The sequence below is a fragment of the Rhinolophus sinicus genome, chromosome 12 (genome assembly GCF_057876585.1).
Source record: "Rhinolophus sinicus isolate RSI-liver-muscle chromosome 12, RSI-T2T, whole genome shotgun sequence".
Taxonomy (NCBI): domain Eukaryota; kingdom Metazoa; phylum Chordata; class Mammalia; order Chiroptera; family Rhinolophidae; genus Rhinolophus; species Rhinolophus sinicus.
This window is the reverse complement of record NC_142512.1, coordinates 38,700,088-38,721,643: the sequence shown is the minus strand read 5'-3', so window position 1 is coordinate 38,721,643 and position 21,556 is coordinate 38,700,088. Positions and strand designations below refer to the sequence as shown.

Here is a 21,556-nt window from a genome sequence, read left to right as displayed (position 1 = left end):
CCCAGAACTTGAAGCTGCATTATTGATGGAGTCCCGCTGGGAGGATGAGGGGGAGGAGGGAGGAGGCCTAGGCGGGGAGGGGGCAGCCGGGAGAAGGGACTCTAGCTTTAACCCCTTCGTGGCCTGGGTACTTGGAGTTTCACCAGGAGGCCTGTGAGGTCGTGAAGAGAGTGCCACCAGCATATCAAGCTGTGAATGGGGGTGTCCTAGAAAGCGAGTGAGTGTAAAAGCGCGGATTGTGCGTGGGAGGACACGTGTCAGTCATCATGGCAGGGAGTGTGTGTGAGGAATGCCAGGGGCCCTGTGGTGCATCTAACTAGGGAGTGTGTGTGTGGGGGGTCGGTGTGGTATGGGTGTGTGTGTGAATCTGTGAGTAAGTGTGTCAGAGTGTCAAGGATGCAGTGTGAGTGGCAGGGTGTGGGAGGACGATGTGTGTGTGTGGGAGGGTGTGGGTGTGGGGGAGATTGGCAGAGGCTGTCAAGGTGATGGGCAGGCGTGTGCCAGCTTGCAGGAGGGTGGGGGTACTGCACCCACAGCTCTAACCTGTGCAGTGGAGGGGCATGAGGTTGTGATCCTGTGAGCACTCAGGGGCTTGGGGGGAATGTGTGCCTGTCACAATGTACCCTGGATTCACGTGTCTCCTGCCTTTTCTCCCCAGCTCTAATGCGAGGGAGAGACAGCCAGCCTAGGGGGAATAGAGTTGGGGGTGTTGGGGGCTGTCTATGGTACACGTGCCATCATGTGTGTGTTTGGTGTATTCAAGAACAGAGCTGTGGGTAGAGGTGTGTACTCATTTCTGAAGTGTGAGCCTTTCTCTCTGCAGAGGTGTGTGTGTGTGTCTCTGGAGAGGGGAAGGGGAGGCACTGGCCCTGTGGATTGGAGTGTCCCTGTGCCCCTGTCCAAGTCCAGGGTATCTTTGCAAGGGTGGCATTTCCCTCTGCAGGCCTGTGGGTGAGGGTCTAAATACCTCTTTAACGCTGACAGAGTGTGTATGTATGTAGACGTGTACATTGCATATGTCTTCCTGGGGCTCTGTTTGTATTGGCCGTGTTCTCTCCTGGTCAGACTCAGGCCTGATCAGTCAGGAGCCCTCCCCCCACCTCCAGCAACTTTTCCACTCCCTGCCCCAGCATGTTGGGTCCTTGGTAGAGCGGAGTGGGAGCAGGAGGCCAGAGGAGTCTTGTGGAAATGGGCTCAGAGGCATGATGTTGTGCCTCAGAGCCATTGTCCACTCAGGGGGTGAGAGAGAGGGTGGCAGGGGGGCAGAGCTTTGCCCTTAGGAGCTGGAAGCCCTGGCTACTTAGCTCCACTCCCCCCAACCCCAGGCCTGGCTCAAGTCCCACTGTGTTTGTTGACTTATGTGCTTGTTGGGAGACAGCAGGATGCCAGGATGCTGGTCCAGGGGTGTGGGCATCTCTGGCAGCCCCTGCCTTGGCCCAGACCCCTCTTCCAGATGGGGTGTGGTGAGGAGTGGCAAAGCTCAGTTTGGCAGTGCCTTGGGAGGGTAAATAAGGAAGTTCTGAAACTCAAAAGAGGCATGTGAAAGACACAGCCCAGGCAGTAACCTGCATGGCCACTGGGCCAGGATGAGAGTGAGAGGCCTGTGGCTTCCAGTGCTGGAGGGTGGGAAGGTCCTGGGTGGGATGAAGGGGACAGAGGACAGCTGGGTGGGTAATTAGAGCACAGGGGCAAGGAGGCATCACCACCAGTTGCATCTTGGAGCCCATCAGAGTTGAGAAGGCCCTGGGGACCACAGGGGCTCAGTCTTATTTGACAGGGAGGACTTGTTTATGCCAAAAGGACTAGAGCTCTGGGAGGCTCTGAATCAGGAAAAATGTCGCTGACCCAGGCTGGGGCAGCTGGGAAGGGAGACTCTTCCCTCTCAGCCAGACCTGGAAGACAGAATGTTTGGGGCTGGAGGACAGGGTGTTTGCCCTCTCCCGCCAGGCTTTTTGGCACCCACAGCTCTGGCTGCTAAACCCAGGGTCAAGAGCAGGCAAGACTGGCTAACAGAGGTACAAGCACAAGGGACAGACAGGAAGGAGAAAGAAGGGAAAGAAGAATGACAGAGAAAGGAGGGAAGGTAGGAAAAAGCAAAAAGAGAGAAAACACATGTGAGAGATGGAGAGACAAAGGGAGAAAGAAAGTGTCACGACTACGGAGAGAGGCAGAAGACAGAGATGCAGAGAGAGTAAAAATAGCTCAGCATTAAGATAATTGCAGCTCACAGCTCTGCCCTCCGTTAGGAATTAAATGAGGTTTTATTACTTTGATTTTTCTCTCCTGGATCCTACGCGACTTCTCAAGAACTTGGGGAAAAGTTTTTCAGGTGGGCGGCCAGGTGGCGGGGGCTGCGTGGGTGACAGAGGAGGAAAAGAACAGGACTTCTGGAAACTGGGGAAGTGTGGGCAGGGGCTAGGAGTGGGGAGGGGCTGGTGAGGATGGGGGGAGCCCAGCAGGGGCTGGGGGAGGCAGCCAGGGTCAGGCATATCCTGGAGGGGCTGAGAAGCGAGAGGCCAGGGTGACCTCCATTTTCTTTGACTTAGAATTAATCATATGCAAATGAGATATAAAAATAATATGCCACTCTTCGGGTATTATTTTGAGTTAGAAGCACAGGCGGTTGGGTCCAAGGAAAAAAATTAAAGACCTTGTTTGACATAACTCCCATTGAACTATGGGTTTTTCTGCTTGGACTGACAAAACAAGTTTATCGCAGCATGTCTATCAACGTAGCATACGTCTGAGCACACTATTTTGAATACACGATTTCTTTTCGTATCACTGGCCTGCTGCTGCTGCCACAGTGCCTGGCATACAGGAGGCACAACATTACTGTCTCTGGAAGGTGAATTTGGGAGGGTGGTGTGAGGCCTTTGTCCTCTTTCTGGGAGGTGGGAAGAGTGGATATTCCCTCCCTTCCCCGAGCAAAACAGTCTCATGGACAGAACATAAACGGGGGAGTTGGGCAGAACTGGGGAAGAATCTTAGGTCTGTAACTTACTGTGTGACCTTAGACAAATTTCTTATCCTCTCCGTGCCTCAGTTTCCTCGTGTTTCAAAGCCCACCTCACATGGTAGCTGTGACGATTCAATAAGATAAAATGAACAGAAGGCAACAGGAGAAGTGGAAGGAAGACCAGATATGACGTGGATTGACTCCATAAAAGAAGCCATAGGCATGAGTCTACAGGAGCTGAGCAGAGCTATTGAGGACAGGACATTGTGGACGTCACTCATTCATCGGGTCGCCGGGAGCCAGAGCTGACTCAACTGCAAGAACACACACACAATAAAGTCCCAGCCCCGTGCAGAGCTCGGTAGGTCTTCAAGAAAGCTTCCAGCTACCCAGGAGCTCTAGGGGTGCAGTTCCAAAAAGGGCCAGCAGGTGGCAGAGTCGGCCAGGGTTTGGGCGGCTGCACCGCTGGCTGGCACGGCGGGTCTGTAGTTAGGCATCACACCCGTGACCTTGGCACCACTAAGCTGAACCAAGCTGGCCGGGTTGGCATGTGGCAGCTGGAAGGGAGGCCTCAGAGATCTCCGGGAAGCAGCCTTAAAGAAGCCGGGGAACGCTAGCTGGGCTCACTGAGGCACCTTTCTTTGCCGCTGGTGGGGGCAGGGGCGGTGGCGGGGATTCCAAGGTCCGTCTCTTGGGAAGCGGGTGGACACCGAGAGGGCAAGGGCACTCTCAACAGGGACAATGGTGGCACCGGGACAGGGGGCAATTATCTGAGACATTCATTTACACACTCATTCATTCATCCATCATCCATCCTTTTGTCCATTCAATAAATTCACACTGGGTGCTTTTTAAGAAATCAACTTTATTCAGTTAAAGCTTACATATAATGAAATGTACACATTTTAAATATACATTTCTATGAGTTTTTGAAAATTTTGTAACATATAACCACTACCACAATACAGATATAGAACATTTTTATCATCCCAAAACACGCTCTTTTGCCCCGTGCAAATCAACCTCCCCTCCCCCCTCACTGGGTGTATCAGAAGTCTTAGTACATTATTTTGAGACCTGCCCTTCCACCGTCTGTCTTCCCATTATTGCCTGCCTGCCATAGTGCCCAGAATACAGTAGGCACTACATGCTGTAGAGAGGATGGGTTGAGGAATGAATGAATCAATGGATGGATACATAAGTCATAGAAATTGACACCGTGTGCCATATATGGAGCATTTACTTTGTGCTGGGCACTGGGCTAGGCCCTTTATATGTATTACTTCATTTAATCCTCATTAGTATCATTCCATTTTACAGATGAGGTAAATGAGGCTCAGAACTTTTTGCCCAGAGTCTGGGTTCAAATGCAGACACCCTGACATTAGAGCTCTCCCTCTTCCCTGCTGCCTTTAATACATTCAGGATGGGCGAGGGGAAGTTCGCTTGTATGCACTGGACCGACCTTCTCTCCTACTCAGCATTGGACCAGTTTTCTCTCTCACCTAGCCTAGTTTGGAGCGATGAGGTGGTGGGGAACAAAAATCAATGTGCCAAGGCTGTCCTCTGGTGGCAGACCTGAGTACAGCTGTATCTGTGCCCTCTGGCGCCCCCAGGTGGGATGTTGTTGAGAAGAACGACTGGAAACCCGCAGCCCACAGCGGAAGCAGCCTCAGCCCCGGGCACCTGGAGACCCCCTGCTCTGGCCACTGCCTGGTGCCCCCCGAAGTGCCAGCTGAGGCTGCCCCCGAAGAATGCCAGCTGCCGGAGCCCGCCGCCTCCCACCCCCTCCACCAGCCTCACACACTCCAATCCCGGTCCAGTCGGCTGCTTCCATTCCCTGAAGAAGAGGCCCTAAAGTTAAAACAGCTGTTAATTTATAAACCAATTTTTCCGTGACTGCTTAATAAATCGCCAGCAGCTGCTCTGCCCCCTCCTCCTGCCCAGGCACCCGGCCCTGAGGGCTGCACGGAGAAGCTCAGAGCCGCCAGCTTGCCCCTCCTGCCTCCTTCCCCCAACTCCCCAACTTGCCCCCATTCTCCCAGGAAGTGGGTGGGTGTGGGGGAAACCCTGATGAACCCAGCTTCTTTGAGGTTCAGTGGAGTAGAGAGATGAGGATGGATTTTCTTTCCTAATGGGCTGTAGCCCAAAGGCCATCCCTCCCAATGCCCTGTAACCACCTAGGACTTCCAGCCCAGAAGATAGGTGTCGAAGGTTTCCTTAGTTCTGGGCAGATGAGGGTGTCCAGATTCCCTAGAGAAGTTCCCTTGAGCCACTGGGAGGTAAGGGGACCCTGGGCTTGTCCCTGAGAGCACTGGAATCTCAATTCCCATACCAGGGTGGTCCCCCTGACAGATGCTAACCAACTCCCTGACCCTGCTGTTCTCTAAAGGGTGGGCTGGGAGGGGGCAGGGATGCTGGGGAGTTGCTCACACACATTCTCCCCTGATAATGAGAGGAGGGATTTTGGCCCCCTGAACATTCCCTTTGCCTAGCTCCTACTAGCATATGAAAGACACCATGAAAATCCATGCTGGGTGGGGGCCGTGTGAATGGCACGTGGCATGTTCGTTCTCTTTGCATCTGCAAATTCCAAATGCACCCGAGGAGAAAGGCCTGCTGCTACTGTGATCCCTGACTCCACTGGGCAAGGAGCCCATCCAGCCATGCCGCCCTGGCCACAAGGAGCTCAGTAGGAAAGGGCAGAAGTTTAAATCTGGGTCTCCCACTTATAAGCTGTGTGACCTTGGGCAAGTAACAACCTCTCTTCCTTCCTCAGTGTCTCTATAACATAGGGATAATAATTACAGAATTGTTGTGAAAATTAAACAAGTTGATGCACATAAGGTGCCTGGCACATAGGTAGTAAGTTCTTACAAAGCGACACTTAGTATTATCCCCCTCTAGAAAGAGCAGACACTGGATCTTCTGGGTTCCCCCACTCCCCCAAGTAGCAAATCTTGGGGTAGGGGTGCTTAGGAGATGTCCAAGGGAAATGTGAAGACAGGTAGGAGTGCTCGGTTTTTTTAAGGAAAAAACCAACCAGGATTCCTGAGTTATATGGTTCTGGCTGGGCTTTCTCATTCTGGGCCCTTCTGTTCTCTCCCATCCCCCCTCATCCCCTCCTGACTCTGGTAGCCATGTTCTTCCCCAGCCTGCTTCTTGGGAAAGAAGGAAAAGTTTCCACCACACTTCAACTCCAGGAGCCCCCACACCTTAAGAATTCAGTTCTCCCCATGGTCTAACTGAAATCCCGTTCGTTTGTTCATTTCTTTTTTTGTTCTCTAGCCAGCGGGGGATGCCAGGACCCTTTCCTGCCCCACCCCCAGCAGGATGGGGAAACATCAGAGAACCTGCGGGATTCTGCTGTCACACAGGCTGGATGTGAGTTTGGCTTTGCTATATCCTCCCCATGTGCCAACAGCAACTTCGTGTACCTCTTTGGGCGCTGGGTTCCACAACTCTAGAAGCTACCTCCTGGGTTGTTGTGAAGGTTGAATGCGACACTGTCCATAAAGTTCTTAGCACAGGGCCTGGCTCTCAGCAGGTGCTGGGGATGTGGAGGTGGAAAGAGAGGAAAAAACCCAGATCCCAGAGCTGAGCTATCTGGGTTCAAATCCCACTCCGTTACTCCCAGCTGACTGTCCTTGGGCTTAACCTTCCTGTGTCCCTGTTTCTCCATCCTTAAAATGGGGGCTGTAACCTATGGCATTGGGTGGTTCTCCAGCTAAATAAATGTTCACCAGAATTCATAGCACTGTTAGTTGCTGTTACTATTATCTGCCCCCACTAGAGTATGGATGCCATTTACACTTTGTCCCATCCAGGGGCTTGATGATGGCAGAAGGTTGGAGGGTGAGCAGAACCAGAGTGGAGACCCTGATATTGGGGATCCTGGCTCACAGCAGGCCTGCAGCCTCCACTTCCCCAGTGTTCTCACCTCTGGCATCCCCTAGATTCTGGTTTGGGCAAAATCAGGAGGCACAACCCTCTGCCTCTTCTAGTCAATGTTGCTGCAAAGCAGCCAACCCCCTCCCTGTGCCCAGGTTCCTGACTACCTCCTGGAAATAAAGCAGGGTCCCAGGGGCCCACTCAAGCCCAGGACTGCTCTGCCAGGGTGCCAGCTGGTGCCCACAGGGGCGGGGCAGCGATTTGATCATGTGGAAAGGGAAAGCTGGAGGCACCCCCAGCCTTGGTGCCCCCCACCAGAAAGAGACAAGACTGGGGCACCCAGGACACCCTAGAAACTTCCTTCCCCCAGAGACAGGCAGAGGTGAGAGCAAAGCTTGGCTTGTCCAGTGCCTCAGTTTACTCAGCCATCCCGGAGGTGGAGTCTTCATTTTTGTCTCCCTGGGGCCCCAAAGGGCCTTGGCATTGGCCTCTCATAGCTCCTTGCCCTCTTTCCTTTCTTAAAGAAACCGAGCTCAGACTCATCCTCCCCACCTGGATTCTCTCCTTAGAAGTCACCCAGAAGGACACTTAGCCGCGAAAGGGAGGTGAGAAGCCAACACCACGCTGGAGACTGCCTCTGCAGGGTGTGGGGCTGCACCTCCACGCTCGCCCAGGTCGCCCACCTCGGTGGAGTCTCCCCGCGCTCCCTGCCCATATCCCTTCCCTCTGCCACTGGCCCTTTAAGAGCTTCTCCGCGCGCTGCCGTCCCGGATCAGCCAGAGAGACCATTAAAATTTTATGCAGAATGAAAATGGGCCAGGTCTCCAGCTTCCTCGCTCCCATCCAATGATTTATTACTCGCAAATACCACAGAACTAATTAGTATAGTAATTAATTAATACGCATTTGCATATTTGCATGTGCAATTAGTGCAGTGGAGTGATTACTGGGAGAATGAGGGGCCCCGGATTGTCAGATGTGAGGGGGAAGTGGCCTGGAAAAGAGTTAGTGGGAATGAACTTTGTAGGGAGCGCGAAGGCGGGGAGGGAGGGGAGACAAGCGTGAGCCGGGCGAGTGCTCCGCGGCGCGGGGGGCGCCTGGCCGGGGCGCAGAGCTGCCGCGCGGGGAGCGCCAGACCTGGGCCAGTCCGCGGCCACTAGACGCTGGTCCGGGGTCGCGACCCCTGAGCCCCTTCCCTGCCCGCGGCCCCGCCCCGCCCCCGCCGTGTGGCACGGCTCCAAGCGCGCGTCTGATTGTTATGCATTGTGTTTCTTGTCGCGAGCGGAGCCGGGCGGAATGGGGCTGGCACAAGCTGTTTCCCTGCCACGCGGCGGTGGCACCTTAAAGGGGCAGCGTCCTCTTCCCGCTGCCTCCGGGACGCCTCTGGCACCTCTGACCCCACTTCCGAGCCGTCTGCTGGACCCCTTTCCAAGAGGCAACCGGCGGCCCAAGTTGGGCTCGGGGCGAGAGGGTACGAGTGGAAGCGGGCCAGGAGGTGGCGCGGCCCCAGGGGCGCCAGGCACGTGCAGAGGGAGCCCGGCCGGCAGGAAGTCAGGCTGCCAGAGGGGCTAGGGCGGCTGGGGCGCAGCGGGCTCTGTGCCAGGCGCGCGGCAGGGGTGGTGAGGAGAGAACCCGGAGAAAGCCAGGAGAAGGACACGGAGGAGAAAGAGAGAGTGGCAGAGGTCCACTGGGTGCCAGGTGTTTTTTTCATAGACAGCACTTTGCTTCTTATCCTTACAAAGATTCTGTGAGGTAGGGCTCCTTATTCCCATTTTACAGACAGAAGAACAGAACTGTGTGACAGGCCGCTAGTGATGGAGTGCTAAAGCTGAGGTTTCAGCTGGCTCAATGTGGTGTCAAGGGCCAGAGGAGAAGCCACATTTCCTCAGGGGACATCAGGAGGGCTTCCTGGTAGAGGAAGCACATCACAGTCTGCAAGGTCAAGGAGGACACCTTCTGAAGGAGCGGAGGGAAGAGGAGTGAAAGGCGCAGAAACCCCATGTTTAATGTGACTGCCCCTCCCCAAGCCATCAATCAGTAGAACTGCAGAGATTCAGGCCAGGGCACTGGCTCCTGTGACTTGGGGGTCTGGACAGAGGGCAAACCCCTGGGAACTAGTCCTACCCAGGGTATGCTCCTTCCCTCGCTATTGCAGAACATGCTGGTTCGGTGGTGTGGAGATCATGGGAGTTTGGGGAAAGGCACACAGTTTGTAATAATTAATTTAAAAACAGACTCTGAGTCAGAGCTTGGTTCAAATCAGGGTCTGCCACTTACTAGATGTGTGACCTTGGCCTTAGCCTTAAGTGGAGGAACTAGTAATCCCACCTCCAAGGTGGTGGTAAGAATGAAGTAAGATGATGCGTGTGAAGCCCAGTGCCTGGCACAGATAATGCTCACCAATGTCATTATTATGGATTATATGTTATGTTATTACAGAGAGCTCTGAGGCCTCAGGAACAGGAGGACCCCAAATGGAAATTGGGGTCCTAATCTCTAGTCCCAGCTATGTTACTTATGGTGTCACACCAGGCAAGTCACTTCCCTTCTCCGTGTTGTGGTTTCCTTATCTGGAGAATGGAGCATTGGTCCCTGATGCTCCAACCACTAGATTGTTCCCTTTCCTTCCCTTGCCCACCCTGACCCCTCAGCGTAGTGAAGCAGGTAAGTAATGGCTAAGTCTCATTCACACTGTCCTGGGCTCCAGTCTCCCAGGGGCTGAGCCAAGAGGTCTCTGGTTAAATTGTGACCAGAGACCTACCCTGGCCATCCCCTCCTTGTACACTGCCCCCATGGCTCTTTGGGGCTGTCCTCCTATGAGCACCAGCAACACTGCAGCTGTGGGTCATCTGTGCCCATTGCCAGTCCCAGGTGCCCCCTGTACCTGTGCCAGGCTCAAGTGAAGCATCAGAGAACTGTCCAGTATCAGACCTCCAGAAGTGCCCAGCTCAAATCCCTAGCTCTGATTTCCAGGGAAGGAAACCAGAAAATGCCACGGGGGTGGGAAGTGCAGAGCAGAGCCACCCGGAGAAAGGAGCCCAAGACACACACCTGTCCTGTGCTCTTCCCACGGCTCTGCACTGCCCTATCAGGTGCCTACCAGCCCCCATCCATCAGGATGTACCTGAGTGCACTTCATAACCAACCGTCCTTGCAGTCCTCCCATCAGTGCTGAGGGAGATGAGCAGGTGGGCAGGTGGCATTGTTCCCATTTTACAGATGAGGAAGCAGAGGGTCACGTGATTTGACCAAGGTTGCGGCCCTGCTAAGTCTGGAACTCTTTTGGCCACCTCGAACTCCCTCTTGGTCTGCCTGCCTTCCTGTGCGGACCCTTGGAGGGGGCAGGGGCAGGGGCAGGACATCCCGACTGCTCATTTGAAAACTAACAAGAAAGGCAGAGCAAAGATGTGGTAATGAACAGAGCTCCAGGAACAAAGATTTTTTAAAAGTAAAGTTGGTTAGGAGCTTGACACAAAACCAGACGTATCTGGACAGGGCTGTGGACTGAGGCTAACAGACCCCTTCGCCTGTCTTTTGCACAAATTATGGTCTGCGGAGGTGGAGATGGATGGGGTGGGGGTCACAAAGCTCTGTTAGCTCCTTTAACACTTAAAGACAGTCTTAGCAGTCAGACCCATTTTACAGAAGGGAAGCCTGACTTTCACATCAGTGCCAGCATTGCAAAGGAGGCTGACAGTGGAGGAGGGGCTTCCTGTGGGTGGGTATCCTGCCCTGGTAGCAGCCTTCCATTTCTGGGGTAGAACTGGCACTTTGTTCAACAGTGACAGGACAGGCTTTTGGTGCCACAACCACTTGTTGAGGATATTCTGTGTGCCAAGCTCTGAGTCCAGTTCCTGCCTTCCAGGAATAAGCTGTCAGGTGAAAGAGATTCATGTGTCGAAGGTCATTGCCTGTGCCACTGCAGAGGTGTGCAAAGGAGTGACATCTAATCCAGAGAGACTTCCTGGAGGAGGTGATACTTAAAAGGTGACAAAAAGGGAGAGGGTGCAGCTCAGGCAGAGGGGATAATCTGAGCAAAGGCTCATAGGCACGAGGCTTATGAAAGCAGAAGCAGTTTAGAGCAGCTGAGGAGCAGAGTTCAAGACAGAGACAAGGGTCAAATGAGAGCTGGGCAGCAGCCAGATCAAGAGTGTTCCTTAGGAGCATGGCCTGATCCTAAGGGTGACAGGGAGTCATTGATGGGCAGCCTCGATCCTGTGTGGGACCAGAGGAGCTGGGGTTGGCGGGAAGTCAGAATTTCCCAGAGGAAGAGAGTGGTCCAGGCCCTTAAAACACAGGGGTTCTGAGGTATTAGTGGTTTTGGGGAGTAGCATCAGCTAAGAAGAAAAGGCAGCAGGAGTGGGACTCAGTCAGGTGTACTTGAACCTCATCTCCCCTCCCCTGGGGAGCTCATTTATCCCATGCAGGCTAGGTATGGGTGGGGCAGGAAGGAGAGGGTTTCTGAGCCTGCTGAGAGGTGTGAGGCTCAAACAGGCCTATCTCCAGCTGGGCAGGAACCACCCTGGTGGGGGAGGCACTACGGGGCCTCATGTGGCCTCAGAACCAGAGCTTGGTGCCCAGGGAATAGGTGTCAAGCATTCCCAGGCTCAACCTCCGCGCCCCAAGCCCTCTCTCTAAGGACCACTTTGAGGGGAATCTGTGACCCTCCCATCTAAGTCCCCCTCCCCAGACTGAAATTTGTGCAAAAGACAGGAGGAGTGGTCTGGGTTTGACCCAAGACCCTGTCTGCTTTAGGAGATTCTCTGGAGAAAGACTCCTGTACCTCAAACCCTCTAAGCCAGGCAGGCATTAATGGCAACAAGCATTTATTGAGCACCAACTCAATATAGCTTGTGTGAAGCACTGGGCTACTGAGATATAAAACAAGTAGCCGCCACAGTCACGTCAGGGAGCTGGATGGGTCAATGAATCCTCCTAACAGAGGGTGGTAAGTACTGAAGCTGCGCTGCCTGGGGAGGTCAGGGAAGGCGCCCAGGAGGAGGTGTCCATCCAGGAACTATTTGACTATATAAAAGGGAGGCTCAGGGACCAGCACCCATCAGTGAAGGAGCTCATCAGAAAAAAGGGGCTCAGAAGCCATAAGTCACAGGTTATGGGGCAAAGTTCAGTCTACTTTTGGAGCAAGGGAACAATCCTGAGGGGGCTAGCTTTGCGAGAGGACTGGCCAGTCTCCTCCATCGCCTTTGTCCTGGGTTAAGGGGAGAGGGTCAAAGGTGCAGCAAGGGTCTGACTGAGGGCTCTCAGCATCACCCCTGGCTCCATGGGCTTTTGCCTACCCATCTTTGGGTGGGGCCTAGACCCAGAGTGGGAGCCCAGGGCACAGGCAAGAGAACTCGGGGAGAATCCTCGTAGTCTCATAGTGTGCTGGAGGTCAGGACAGGAGGTCAGCACAGAGGAGGGGGCTACACCTCACTGGTTCTCCCCTTCCCCCTCCCGCGTGGCACCACAAGGCACGCAGCCGCATATCACCCGTGCCAGCCCTCACCTCCCGGCAACGTCGCCGCATTCTCAGCCACGCCATCTGGCGTGCCCGCCGCTCCCCAGAACACTGCGGCGGGCGGGGTGGGGGGGTGGGGGGGAGGGGGCAGCAGGGCAGGTGCCCACCCCAGAGCCAGGAGGAAGAGGCAGGTCCCCCTCCCCCAAAATCCTTGAGGACTTGAGGTGGGACAGGGGCCTGGGGAAGGGGGTGGCAGGTGCTCTTATGCTTCAGGAGGAAGCTTCAAGCATCCCCAACTGATGGAACAGGCACCGTCTGGGCAGTGCCAGCCTGCCCCCTCCCCTTCCTCCTCCCCCAGCACAGCTAATGCCAGGAGCACAGGCCCTCAGAGGATCTCCAAATTCCTGCCTTTCCCCTCAAATCAGAGGTGGGGGTGAGAACAGGCTGCCCCTCCTCACATTCCCACCCTCATTCTTCGCCTGCCTTCCCACCTCAGCCCAGGAGACCCCAGGAGATGGATTTATGGCTGTGGCCAGGGAATGGACACCTGGCTTCTAATCCACCTGCTCCCCATGGCTTGGCACTTTGGTGGGAAATCAAGTCTCCTCCAGCACACTTGCCCCCACCAGTCTTATTTGGGGCATGGTGGTTGTGGCGGCTGGCTAGGTGTCCTTCTGGGCGTCAGAATGGAGCGGAGCCTTTACAGATTTACGTGTGTATGTATTTATTTTGGTGGAGTAAGGAGTGTAATGAGAGCAGTTTTACAGAACATGCATCCTGTCCCCTGAGCAAGATTCCCCTAGACTGCTCAGGAATGACCTCTCCCCTCCCTCTCTCTCTGCTCCACGCTCTTAGCCCCCCTCACCTCCCTGCCCTCCCCGCCCCCCCCCCAGGACCTAAGCCTGCACAAAATGGCTGCCACCCCTCTGAGGCAGCCATTTTAGGTGCCCAGACTGTGGCCTCCCTTGGGATGGGGCTATGTCTCCATGGGAACCTCAGACCCTCAGCTCCCAGCTCCCTCCATGGGGGTGGGCAGCAGAAATGGGAGTCTTCCAAGCCTGGCTGAGGTGCCCACTATTCCCCTTTCCCTCTCAGAGACTCAGAGGGGACTAGGCCCCTCACCAACTCCCTTCCCCCAATGCCAGGGGGAGTAACAGATGGCATCTCTGGGTGTCCTTCTCCTTCCGTCTTCTTCCTTCCATTTCTGGCTGTTTCTGTCTCTCTGTCACTGCATCTCTGCATCTCTGGGTGTACAGAGGAGCATGTATGTCCCTGTATGTTCATGCTTGTTTGTGTGTATGTGGACACGTGTGTGTTGTACCTCTTTGAAGCCGATATCTAAGGCGGGCCCATCCCACACCTCCCTCTGTTCCAATTTTCCCCTGTTTTTTTTTAATTGTATCTTCCAAAAAAAAAAGTTGAAATGTGTCGAGTGAGAAAAACTTGTTCCATTTTTCCAAAGGAAGAAAAGACAGGGGCAGGAAACAGACTGGGAGAGATGAAGTTCCCCATACTCCCAGGTATCCCCCCACTCCCACCCCACAGGCCTCCTTCTCTGCGGGGCTTAAAGGGGCTTCTCAGACCCACAGAGCTGAGGTCATTCTTGACAGGAGACAGGGGAGGGATGCAAGGACCTCTCAAGGGGTCCCCAATCCTGAGCAAGATTCTGCCTCCTGCCTCTGACCTGGAGCTAATAGGGGCCTGTGAGGCTTAACCCAGCCCTCAGTGTCCAAGGAGAGGAGGGGATACCCCCAAAGGAGCCTTCATTCACCTACTCATCCATTCATTCACCCACTGACTCAACAAAAATTCAGCTTCTATATTGACAAAGCATTCTGAATGTGTGTGTGTGTGGGGGTACGTGTATGAAATTAATATTGTAGTGCATGTTGCAGTTTACAAGGTAACTTTAATAAAAATGAGAGCTGGGGGGGTGGTAGAAAAGGGTAAAGGGAGTCAAATATATGGTGATGGAAGGAGAACTGACGGGGTGGTGAATACACAATGGGATATATAGAGGATGTATTACAGAATTGTACACTTGAAACCTATGTAATTTTACTAACCATTGTCATCCCAATAAATTTTAATTAAAAAAATAATGAGAGCTGGCATTTTCTGAAGGCTCATTATATTGCTGGCCCTGTGCTAAACTCATTACATGTAGAACTAACAACAGCTCTATGAAGTGTAGCAATAATTATCCCCATTTTACAGATGGGGAACTCAAGACTGGAAGATGTTACGTAACTTGCCAGAGGCATTCATCATTCTTTAAAGCTGGTAAGTGGGGTTGGCCAGGAATCAGAGCCCAAAGCATGTGCAGGTAACCAAAATGCCATACAACTGGGGGAGAGGGCTCAAGAAGAGCCACATGTCAGGATTGAAGACTCCACTCTCAGTAAAGGGACAGTAAAGCCCTCAAAGCTGTGTCCAAATTTGAACAGGGGCCTGCCCAGCATACCTGAGTCTCTGCCCCACCTGAGGCCTATCCTTTGGCTTCTCTTTCTGCCATGACCAGAAGTCCCCAGATCCTTTGCCCTAGGCAGGATTCTACCTTCTCAGACCCAGGACCCACTGTCAGCTGGGAGACTCTGAAGCAGATTGTGGGGCTGTAGAAGGAGCACTGGGCGGGGAGTCAAGTCCCTGGGTTCTGCTCTCCACATGTGTGTTCCTGGCAAGTCACTTCTCCTCTATGGGCCTCTGTGAAAGGAGGACTTGGGACTGTTCTGAGGCTCCTTCTGCTTCCAGCCAGGAGCCTCGGACAGCTCCATCCCCGCTTCTCCAAGGTTTCCTTAGCTATTGTGTGTGCCTCTATTTAGAACCGAATTCACTCTACCAAGCATCAGCTCAGTGTCTTACCAGCCCAAGACCCGCTCTGGGGGTTCCTAGAGGGAGTAAACTGTATCTGTACAGGTTGGGGGGGAAGTGCCCATCTTTGCACCCCTGCGGTACTCAGCACATGGTTGATTGACATCAAAGTGTGTGTGCTTAAGGTATACCTGAGGTTGTCTTTGCATAGAGTGGGGAGGGTCAGGAAATGTGGGTCTGAAACACACAGATGCCTGAGTCAGGGTGTGGGCAAGGGTCTCCCTACACCTGGCTGTGATTACCTGCTCACACACATGTGTCTATCTGAGTAGGGGTGTGTATCCATTTTCTGTGCCACAGAATGAGGAACAGGTATGTGTGTGTGTGTGTGTGTGTGTGTGTGTGTGTGTGTGTGTGTGTTGTGTGTTGTGTGTGTCTGTGTATGTCTAAAGCTACCTCCCTCAACCTATGCCATTTGCATCTGTGTCTGGCCCAGTGAGAGGGCTGAAAGGTGAGCTGTAGGATAAAACAGCAATTTCCTACCTTCTTTATCAAGACACCTGTCTGACCCACCTCCCCTTGGTCACTCTCAGGACTGCTGGAGTTGGCTTCAGTATTTTTTTTTTTTTTTTTGCAAGGGGAGGAGAATGCTTGGTCTCCTCCAGGAACTTTAGGCAATTCCCAGCCCCTTATCCCCTCAACTAAGCAAACCAGGAGGCCAGGAGAGAAAGATGCTGGTGGAATGGTCACTTGTCTAGCAGGGGGAGAGGATGTCAGCAGGTGAGGACTGAGAGGTTTCGAGGTTAGGAATCCATACTGAGACCCTCTCTCCCACCCCAGATGGAGGGTGCAGAGGCTCATCCCAGGGGTTCCTCTCTACCCCCCACCTCAACATTCATAGGCCCCCAAACACACAAGGAAATCTCCCATCGGCTGACTCCACAGATATACACATGTCCCCACAGACACACACGCCCATGCAGAGACACAGACATCCAGGCAAGTCTTTCCTTTTCTCTGTCTTTCCCTTGGTTTGAATTTCGTTCAGCCACATATGCTGTGTGTGCGTGAGGGTGGGTGGGGGAGGGGCAGACAGGGATGAGGGATGGCATGGTGCCAACATCTACCTATGGGGCTTGGGCCAGGGATGCCCTCCATGCCTACCCTGGGAGGGGGCCTCAGCGGTCCCTTTGTGGCCTCAGGGATCCTCCTGGAGGGTGGGCGCAAGCATAGAGGTCCCTTTTCCAGACCCCAGGGGTTTGGTCCCTGACCCACCTTTTGGGGGTCTGCAAGGGAAAACATGGATAGAGTAGGACCCTGGAGGGAGCACAGAATTTGGGGCCACCACAAAACCCCAATTTCTAGCCTTGCTAACCCCTTGTTCCCATGTGGGGAGCTGTATATCCAAGGGGGGCAACTCCTCCCACTTCCCTCTCAATCCCTGCTTTCCCTGCGTTGGGCGGGGAGGGGAGGGCGGCAGAGATATTTATTTATTTCCTTTATTTATTTAATTTTTTTTTTTTTTTTGGAGTAGAGAGTGACAGATGGCGGCGGGTCCCGGGGGAGCCGGCTCTCCCCCAATGCAGACGCATGCCAATCACCGTCTCTCATGTGATAGCTGCTGCCCGTGACGTGCCAAGCCCATATGGCCTGGCATAGAGGCTGGTACCCCGCCTGGTAGAGATGCCACACTCGCTCCGCGGTTCGCATGGCGCTCTGAAGACGCCGGCGCCCGCCGCCTTGAGGAGCCGCTGCCCCCGCTCCCTGAAGATGGGGGAACAATGAAATAAGCGAGAAGATTCCTCTTCTCCCCCCTCTCTCTCTTGCCCCCTCCCCCCTCCCCTCCCCTCTCCCCTTGACTCCTCTCCGAGGTAAGTTGTCCGAAAGGAAGCTAGATTTGACCCGCCGGTTGGGGGGGTGGGGAGGGCGGCTGCTTCGGCCGACAGGAGGGCCCCCAAATTCCCCCTTCCTGGGAAATGCCCCCTCATGGGGTGGGCATCGGAGGCTCCCCGGGTTTCCTCTCCCCTAGGAGCTGCAGCTCGGGGGGCTGCGGAGGGAGGCGTCTCTGCCTGCGATGGGCTGGGGGGGAGCAGGATCATGGGGGGGGGCGTGAGGAAGCTGAGATGGGACCTCCCCATGGTTGTCCTGGAGGAGCCTGCGACCTTTCCCCATCATCAAAAAAAGAGAGAAGCAAACAAACAAATTTGTATTTTCCCCCATCAATCCCGAAATACAACGAGATCTGAAGAGCAGTGTGGGAGGGAGGCAGTTTGAAGCGGGGACGGGGGTCCCTGACCGCACAGGAGACGGATGGGGCTCGCTTCTCTCAGTGTCCTCCCTACGCCCGGGTTCCTCAGCCCTCGCCGCCCGGAGCCGGTTCCGGGAGCTGGGGACACAAGGCGAGAGGAGACGATCCTCCCGCCTCTGGAACTGGGGCTGCGGGGGTGGGGGCCGAGCTGAGGGCGGCGCGCGGCCAAGTTGCAAATTGGATTAGGGAGCGTGGGGGTGAGAGCCACGGGAGAGGTGGGGAGCGGGGCCGAGGGGCCGGGGCCGCCAGAGCCGCCAAGCGGGGCAGCTGTCCCCACCGGCGGCCGCCCAGCCTTCTTCCACCGCCGGGAGAGGAGAGGCTTTCAGGGCGAGCGCGCCACCTCCCCCGGCGAAGATATCTGTTCGCTGAAGCCCCTGCTCAGCCCCTGTCCTGACACGGAGAAAAGCCAAAGGCCGGGAGCGAGCCCTCGTTCAGGCCCAGCGCCCGGGAAAGGGCCTGGGCCGAGATCCGGGCGGCCCCGCGGGCCGGCTGGGGCTGGGGGGTCTGGGCGGGGCAGGCGGAGGAGGTGGGCATCCAGGGCCCCTTAGGCAGGAACCCGCACGGGACTGGGGGTGGAGGTGGGGAGGGGGAGGCGGCATGACCCCAGCGCGCCCCTCACTCTGTGCTGTGTCTCCCCTTCCCGCCCGCCGGGCGCCCTCAGGCACCATGCTGACCCGCCTGTTCAGCGAGCCCGGTCTCCTCTCGGACGTGCCCAAGTTCGCCAGCTGGGGCGACGGCGACGACGACGAACCGAGGAGCGACAAGAGCGACGCGCCGCCGCCGCCTCCGCCTCCGCCGGGACCGGGGGCTCCAGGGCCCGCCCGGGCCGCCAAGCCAATCCCTCTCCGAGCAGACGAGGTGACGGAGGCCGCTCTGGCTGAGGTCAAGGAGGAAGGCGAGCTGGGGGGCGAGGAGGAAGAGGAGGAGGAGGAGGAGGAAGGGCTGGACGAGGCCGAGGGCGAGCGGCCCAAGAAGCGCGGGCCCAAGAAGCGCAAGATGACCAAGGCGCGCCTGGAGCGCTCCAAGCTGCGGCGGCAGAAGGCGAACGCGCGGGAGCGGAACCGCATGCACGACCTGAACGCGGCGCTGGACAACCTGCGCAAGGTGGTGCCCTGCTACTCCAAGACGCAGAAGCTGTCCAAGATCGAGACCCTGCGCCTGGCCAAGAACTACATCTGGGCCCTGTCGGAGATCCTGCGCTCGGGCAAACGGCCCGACCTGGTGTCCTACGTGCAGACGCTGTGCAAGGGTCTGTCGCAGCCCACCACCAACCTGGTGGCCGGCTGCCTGCAGCTCAACTCGCGCAACTTCCTCACCGAGCAGGGCGCGGACGGCACGGGCCGCTTCCACGGCTCCGGAGGCCCGTTCGCCATGCACCCCTACCCGTATCCGTGCTCGCGCCTGGCGGGCGCACAGTGCCAGGCGGCGGGCGGCCTGGGCGGCGGCGCGGCGCACGCCCTGCGGACCCACGGCTACTGTGCCGCCTACGAGACGCTGTATGCGGCGGCGGGCGGCGGCGGCGCCAGCCCGGACTACAACAGCTCCGAGTACGAGGGCCCGCTTAGCCCCCCGCTCTGTCTCAATGGCAACTTCTCGCTCAAGCAGGACTCGTCGCCCGACCACGAGAAGAGCTACCATTACTCTATGCACTACTCAGCGCTGCCCGGCTCGCGGCCCACGGGCCACGGGCTGGTCTTCGGCTCGTCCGCGGTGCGCGGGGGCGTCCACTCCGAGAATCTCTTGTCTTACGATATGCACCTTCACCACGACCGGGGCCCCATGTACGAGGAGCTCAACGCGTTTTTCCATAACTGAGACCTCGCGCCCGCCCCTTTCTTTTTCTTTTGCCTTTGCCCGCACCCCTATCTCCTGCCCTCCGAGCGCAGGGGCACCCCAACCTACCCTGGCGCAGGGCGCGGGGTGCGGGCCGCCGGTCCCGCCGCTCTCCTGGGCAGCGCGGTCCTTTTACCTGTGGGTGGCCCGTCCCAGGGGCCTCTCTTCCCCCAGGGGACTCGCCTTCTCTCTCCCCAAGGGGTTCCCTCCTCCTCGTTCCCAGGGAGTACTTCTCCAGGGACCCTCTTCGGGCATTCCCTGGAGACCCCACCCCAATTCCTAATCCCTACACTTAGGTTTCCTCCCCCCTCCCCCCTGCAGGCCCAGAGGCGTTGGTAAGGGGGCAGCTGAGCTGTGGGATAGCTTTCCCTCTATTATTATTATTATTATTATTATTATTATTATTATTATTATTATTTCTTTTAAATCAAACACCGAGCTGCTGAGGCAGAAAGGAGCCGGGCGTCCCCTCTTTCCTGAAGAGGGCAGAAGTCAGGGTGCCCCAGCCTGGACCTGGAACGCCCTCACCCCCAACCTTTAGTCTCAGCGTTTTGTGATTTTAATTTTGGCGGGAGGGAATGTGGATTGAGAGGAAAGAGAGAAGCCAAGACAATTTGTAACTAGAATCCGTTTTCCCCTTTTTTAAGCAAACAAACATACAAAAAAAAAAAAAAAAAAAAAAAGCAAATAGGCGACGGAGGCTGAACGCAGAGTCCGGATCGGAGAGAAAACGCAGTAAGAACTTTTAGAAGCAATAAAAGGCAAAAATAAATACATAAATAAATAAAATTACTACTACCAATAATAAAAAGACAGATATCTATGCAAGGAGGTTCTGACTGAGCCTAGCGGCCCGGCCCGGCCCCGGGATGCCCCTCTCGGCCCGCGGGCCGCGCCGCCCACGCGCGGATTTGTGCACTTTGGTGAAGTGGGGGCCAGCGTCGCCCCCTCCTCCTCCCCAGGTTCTTACAATCAGTGACTCGGAAATTTGGGGCCCCAGTGCCACTGCCCCCACCCGCCCCATCCCCGTTGTGCGTCATGCTGTTTTTTAAAAACCTGTTTCCAAATTTGTATGGAATGGCAAACTGTTGGGGGGGTCGGTTTGGGGAGGGAGGGTTTGCATGAGAGACACACACGCACAGCACACCGCACGCACACGCAGGCCGGGCGCGGGCGTCCAGGGGCAGAAGGAGAACTCGCAGGCTCCCCTCCCCACACGCACCTCTACCCTTTCCCGGGGTGAGGGTGGAGACCGAGATCTGGGGCAGCCCCTCCTTTGCCCGACTGTGCCCCGGCAGGCACAAGACACCCGGCGATTTCCGGTGGCTTGGAGAAGGGGTTTTTGTCCGAGTTGTCCTCTTGACTCAGGCTGGCAGGTGGGCAGGGAGAGGGCAAAAGAAGAACCTCTCCCCACCGGAGGCAGGAGATCAGGCATCCAGACACACGATGCAAAAATGCAAACCCACAGGCGACACACCCACACACTCACACGCAATTTTACCTTCCTCTTCTAGCGAAGATGAAACTCCCGTCGGACACCCGAAGTGCATTGCGTGTTTCTGTTCAGTTTAATGACTATTAATAAATATTTATGTAAATGAGATGCAAAGCCGGACCCGATTTCTCAGGGTGGCCTCATTTCATTCGGGGGATTGAGCTGGGCTCCGGGTGCTGGAGGTAGAGTCAAGTGATTGTGCAGAGGCCAGGTAGAGGGACCCTGGACATTCCTGGGTGGGATTCCCACCCTATAACCCCCTTCACAGCCACCCACTGGGCACCAAAACAGCTACATGCACTGCCCCTCCCAGACCTTACACATACACACACGCCCCAGCACCAAGCATTGCACTAAGCTCCTTACACTCTTTCAGTTCCCAAACAGGCACATGCACCTCCATTGAAAACAAAATACCTTTTCATCAATGAAAAATGACCAAGTTGGCAGCAGCTGGTCATTTTACAATCCTCTGCACACTGTTGCAAAAACCAAGTGAGCAGAGCTAAGGAGACAGCCATCTGAGCCAGCAAGGACATTTTTAAATAAAAGACTTATAAGGTCATGAGGATGAAATATTAATGGAGGAAGTCTTTTCAGTCTTAAATTCGTGCTTCGGTGGACTCGGGAATGGGCCGGATTTTAGCCTCAGGAACATTGAAATTTGAATGGGGTGTTGCTAAGGTTAAAGGAACACCCCAGAGCTCTGTTAGGATGCCTGAGCCCAGGCACCCACCCAACCACGAACTTCCCCTGCCAGGGCAGTGGGAATGCCCCCGTCCACACCAGGACAGCCTCCTT

The 21,556-nt window shown here is 55.5% G+C and overlaps 1 protein-coding gene and 1 long non-coding RNA gene across 5 annotated transcripts; both read left to right on the top strand.

Moving 5' to 3' along the window:
* Positions 1-25: 25 nt before the first annotated feature.
* On the top strand, positions 26-12,401 carry LOC109455812 (uncharacterized). Of its 2 annotated transcripts, XR_012492017.2 has the most exons (4): positions 26-217; positions 3,047-3,320; positions 6,248-6,343; positions 7,375-12,401. It is a non-coding gene; the product is annotated as an uncharacterized LOC109455812 (long non-coding RNA). The 2 variants fall into 2 exon arrangements; XR_002138727.3 differs by lacking the exons at positions 6,248-6,343; positions 7,375-12,401 and adding an exon at positions 4,576-5,328.
* A 4,270-nt stretch (positions 12,402-16,671) lies between these two features.
* Positions 16,672-20,861, top strand: NEUROD2 (neuronal differentiation 2). Of its 3 annotated transcripts, none has more exons than XM_074319451.2 (2): positions 16,672-16,990; positions 18,089-20,861. In XM_074319451.2, the coding sequence occupies exon 2, from the start codon at positions 18,094-18,096 to the stop codon at positions 19,240-19,242; it is 1,149 nt and encodes a 382-aa protein (XP_074175552.2). In that variant the 5' UTR covers positions 16,672-16,990; positions 18,089-18,093; the 3' UTR covers positions 19,243-20,861. The 3 variants fall into 3 exon arrangements, with proteins under 3 accessions (XP_074175552.2, XP_074175553.2, XP_088658368.1); XM_074319452.2 differs by lacking the exon at positions 16,672-16,990 and adding an exon at positions 17,670-17,953; XM_088802242.1 differs by lacking the exon at positions 16,672-16,990 and having other exon boundaries at positions 18,010-20,861.
* Positions 20,862-21,556: the final 695 nt, after the last annotated feature.

Excerpts from the sequence above, each read along its gene's own strand:
- NEUROD2 (XM_088802242.1), top strand. The coding sequence starts at position 18,025 with ATGACCCCAGCGCGCCCCTCACTCTGTGCTGTGTCTCCCCTTCCCGCC.